The 4,284-nt window shown below is 47.9% G+C and overlaps 1 protein-coding gene across 1 annotated transcript; it reads right to left on the bottom strand.

Moving 5' to 3' along the window:
* Positions 1–1,438: 1,438 nt before the first annotated feature.
* On the bottom strand, positions 1,439–3,606 carry LOC147626603 (uncharacterized). Its single transcript, XM_086816665.1, has one exon. The coding sequence runs from the start codon at positions 3,482–3,484 to the stop codon at positions 1,760–1,762; it is 1,725 nt and encodes a 574-aa protein (XP_086672791.1). The 5' UTR covers positions 3,485–3,606; the 3' UTR covers positions 1,439–1,759.
* Positions 3,607–4,284: the final 678 nt, after the last annotated feature.

A 4,284-nucleotide genomic window follows, 5' to 3' on the forward strand; every position in this document is an offset into this window, starting at 1 on the left:
TGACGGTACCTCTCAAAAAATAAAAAGTTTAACACCACCAAGCATAGAATTTTCAAGTATCATTCGCCCAAGACATTAGGCAAAAATCTTTGATCCCAATGATAATATTCCCTTACAAGTCTTGGGATTAGAACCTTGCCACTAATATAGTGTAGTATAAATAAAATTAAAATTAAAGTATTTTTCAATTTTAAGATTTTCGAATACACTAATCCCTTTCCTAGGGGTGGGTGGTGGGGGCAATGGTGGTGGTGTTTTTCTTTTTGGGGTTTTGGTGGTTCAAGGAGGGGTTTGCGGGTTTGGTGTTACACTAGTCCTCTTATTGAGCCATATGTATGACTACGCCCTAAAAATAACCTTCTACAATTTTTTTGCATCACCGTCCCTATGTCATTCCCTATGTCATTGCTTAGGAGTGCCTTAAGTTTTGCTTGTTTCTCATCCAATAGATAACATCCTTGATATAGGGTATGCAAGATGCATCCATCTCCTTGTGTTAGCAATCACACCTTTCATTTGTGTAGTGAATAGTGCGAACACATTAGGTACTAGTAAACTCTTCTTTGACAAGAATTCGTAGTGATCAATGGTGATGAGGTTAACCTCTTCTTTATTTTTATACGAGGGATAAAAAATTCAGCTTGCTCGACGAGCTTTGTTTGAGGCTTAGGTTTGAACTCGAGCCCTCAAAGTTTTTGTATTGTGAGGGATACTATTTTATTTTTAGTGAGGGAATAGGGAATGGACAAACCACATGCCATTTAGCTATGCGGGAGGAGGGGACATGTATTAAACCCAAGCTGTCGCAGTGGAGGGCAAGAGCCCTTATTGCTGGGCTATTCCCTCCACCTCGGCCCCTCAAAGTTGAGAAGCCACAAGATACATTGACTTAGCCAAACACGCACACTAGGCTGATCTCTCTTTTCAAAAATCACATCATTATATATACTTGAGTATGCCATCAAACTTGAAAACCTGGCTCACAATCATACTACAAAACTATTCCATGATAAATGTAACATTGAAAGGGAAAGAGGAATTGCACCTTAAAGATTCCAAGGTCCACGATACATGCCACACTCTCTCTCTCTCGTAGAGACTTGGCTGAAAACTCCCTCTGTTCGTACATGTGGCGTAATGCAATGAAGCACCTTGGGTGTGTGCTCAACAATCCACAAGCTAGTAGCAGCTTCTAAAACAAACATTCAAGACAAAGACATCTACTAAAGCATGTACATTACATGTGTTATGATCCATGAAACTGTTAAGCAAAGCTATTACATCCACCTTGACATCAAGGAAATTTACAAAAAGGGGGTTAAAAATGAAAAATTGGAGTGCAGGTGACACCAAAATGATGCTGACTAAGTCAACAAACTGGTCAATGTACCTATGAATAAATAAGCCCCTGACCAAATCCCACATTTACTTCATAAACTCAAGAATGAAATGTACCTCAATTATCTTCTCCATAATAATGTTGAGGCCTCTTCCTAATTGAGAGCCTTGTGCCTCGATAACATTAGTATGGCAATTATGCAGGCTAGCTCGCCATGTAGTACACATAACTTGATGACAAAATTAATCAACATGGGAACAATTTCTAACGATTACTAATAATAAGCATTCGTTCAATCCTAAAACTTTGAAAAAAATCCATCCCAAGCAAATCCTACCAGCAATTTGTACAGCAAGTTTAAAAAAAGCTTTTTTGAAAAAAAAACCTCAAAAATAAATTGATTCAACGTGCAGCTTTGCTTCATTGCACTAGCTCGTTGACCCACGCCAAATCTGGAGCGTCACTGTCGACGGCGGAGATGATCTCACTGCTGGCGGCGGCGGCGGCGGCGGCGAATTTGATGTCCGCTGGCTCTGCTTGGCTGATTTGACTGAGGTTAATTTGGCAGGAGTCTCTAGATTTAGGCGTGGAGGGAGCGCTCTGGGATGGCGGGTGCTTCAGCTGCGATCGAAGATGCCATGCATTCGATGACGGTATGGTGCGGCAGGACTGGACGGACGTCGCATTCGACGACAGCTGAAGATGATGGAGAGTAGATATCAACTCTGCCATTGTGCAAGGCGAACCATGCGGTAGTGAAACGCACGCGTCTTCCAATGCCGGAATAGTGATTGTCGGAAGGGATTTCAGCCGGTCCAAGTGCCTCCGGTGAACCGGAACCACCGGCCATGAGGTGACGGAACTCCGCGGCGGAGATGCTGGAGATGGCATCGGCGAAGACATCGGTGAAGGAGATGTCGCCGCCGTCAACCCCACCAGCGTTGAGCTCGGAGACGTCGCTCCCCCAATCCAATGTTGTTGGTAGTGGCGGTGATGGGCGGCGGCGCTGCAGCTCGTTTCATCCAAGAAAAGCTCCAGAGCCACCGTTCCGTCGAGCGTCCCGGCCAACACCCTTCGTAACGGCGACCCGTCGTATGCCCCACCGCTCAGCGCCGCCGCTTTCAGCAGACTAGACTTGGCAGAGCCGCCACTACTGCTGCCGCTCCCACTTCCGCTGCCCACCGTCGCTGGGGGCGAATCTCTTTCTGCCGGACCCACCCTCAGCTGCTCCGGTGTGTGCGCAAAAAAGCAGACCCTCCTCCGACAGTTTCTTCCGTCTTTGCACGGCTGGGTCCTGTAGCGCGCCGGGTGTAGCCAGCATTCAAACACACCGTGCGCGTATTCGCAGGCCTCCCCCCTCCTGCAGTTGCCCTTCCGGAAGTCGGGACATGCAGTGCCGGAATACTGATAACGCCGTGGATCCCTCCGTCGAGCTTTCTCTCCCGGGTGGGCAAACGGGCATTCTGTCCAGTCATGGCTGCGCCCCCGCACGCATTTCCGCACCTTGAACTCGTACATCCGGAAATCGTCGCAAGAAAACACGTCCAGCGCCGGACATGAGTCTGTTGGCCACATCCCTTCCTCTTCGTCGGTGCCGTTGTTGGACGGCAAGAATTTCTGGAGCGCCATGATGGCCTCCGGCAGAACAGGCGAGTCCACCATACACCCAGAATCGCTGCAGAACCCGCCCTCCGCACCACAACAAGAAGCGGCAGTGAGCACCGGAATGGGGACAGGAATCCTTTCACTGCCGTAGACTTCAAAATCTTCGCCATCTGTGTTCACCAGAGAAGAGCCTCGGACGCCGAGCTTCGACGGACTTCGGCCAAGTACCTTATGCTCACCCGTAGAGCTGCAGCAAGTCTCCGGCAAAACAGAGGCGGCGTGAAGCTGGAGCATTGCGGGATTGTGGATGACGCCAGGGCTACTGACGAAATTGCAAACGGGGATATCACCGAAACGGAGGGAGAAGGGAAGAGTAGGGGGGCGATCGTCGTGCGGGGCAGTGACGAAGCTAGTGCAGGAGCTGTCGTAACTGACGGAGCTGGACGGGGAGGAAAGGGGGGAAGAGCCATGGAAAGGGTGATCAAAATGGTTGTAACGGGGAGGGCTATGCGTTGGGCTATCAAAAATCGAAGCAGCCATAATAATGCAAACAAAACAGAAAAATTAAACTAAGGTAAGCATAAAGAGGAGGAGCAGAGTGGGAGCAGAGTGGGAAGGCAAGAAGGGCTGATGGCATTCGACGTGTCAACCGACAGAATATCCACGAAATGGAAAATTCTGGCAGGTCTCCCCTCCTCCGCAGTTTTATAATTAATTATTAATCATATATAAAAAAGTGATGGGTCTATCACTACGAGGTCCCACAGTCGGACCCTGCATCTTTATATTTTTTCGTGAATCGTACAGTACGTCTCCCACGTGACTCGCCACTACCGATCCGCCACGTCCTCCCATCCCCACGTGCTGCCCAGCCTTCAACTTGTAAGCACAGAGCAGGCCTTTTCAACCAGTGTTCGAGAAAAAAAAATTACAGTGAACCCTGCTGCAGATTTTGTCACCCTACTTGAAGCCTTGGGAAGAGAAGATGGCAATTTTCAAGAGGCTTTTTTTTGGGGGCGGAGGGTGCATATTTGTGCATGCGTGTGTGCTGTCGTCCATCGTGTAGCCCCTAGGCATTGAACTCGGGTCCTCATCGTGGAACCCTTTGGCTCCACCAGCTGAGCTACATGCCCGCCATCGGCTATTTTCTTCACTTTTATCCAAAATAAAACTATTTTAAAAAAAATTTGAACACCTATGCCTTTTTTCCTTTTCTTGGCAAATATTTGAAAATTGAGGAGGCTCTAACCTCTAGGTTAAAGCAAACCAATCTCACCCCCCCAACTAGTGCTAGAAAAAAACTGTCCTTTGGTGTATTTTGCACCGATTAAAATTCAAAA

This window comes from Cibotium barometz, chromosome 22 (assembly GCF_041138505.1).
Source record: "Cibotium barometz isolate CiBa-2024 chromosome 22, ASM4113850v1, whole genome shotgun sequence".
In the NCBI taxonomy this organism is placed as follows: Eukaryota; Viridiplantae; Streptophyta; class Polypodiopsida; order Cyatheales; family Cibotiaceae; genus Cibotium; species Cibotium barometz.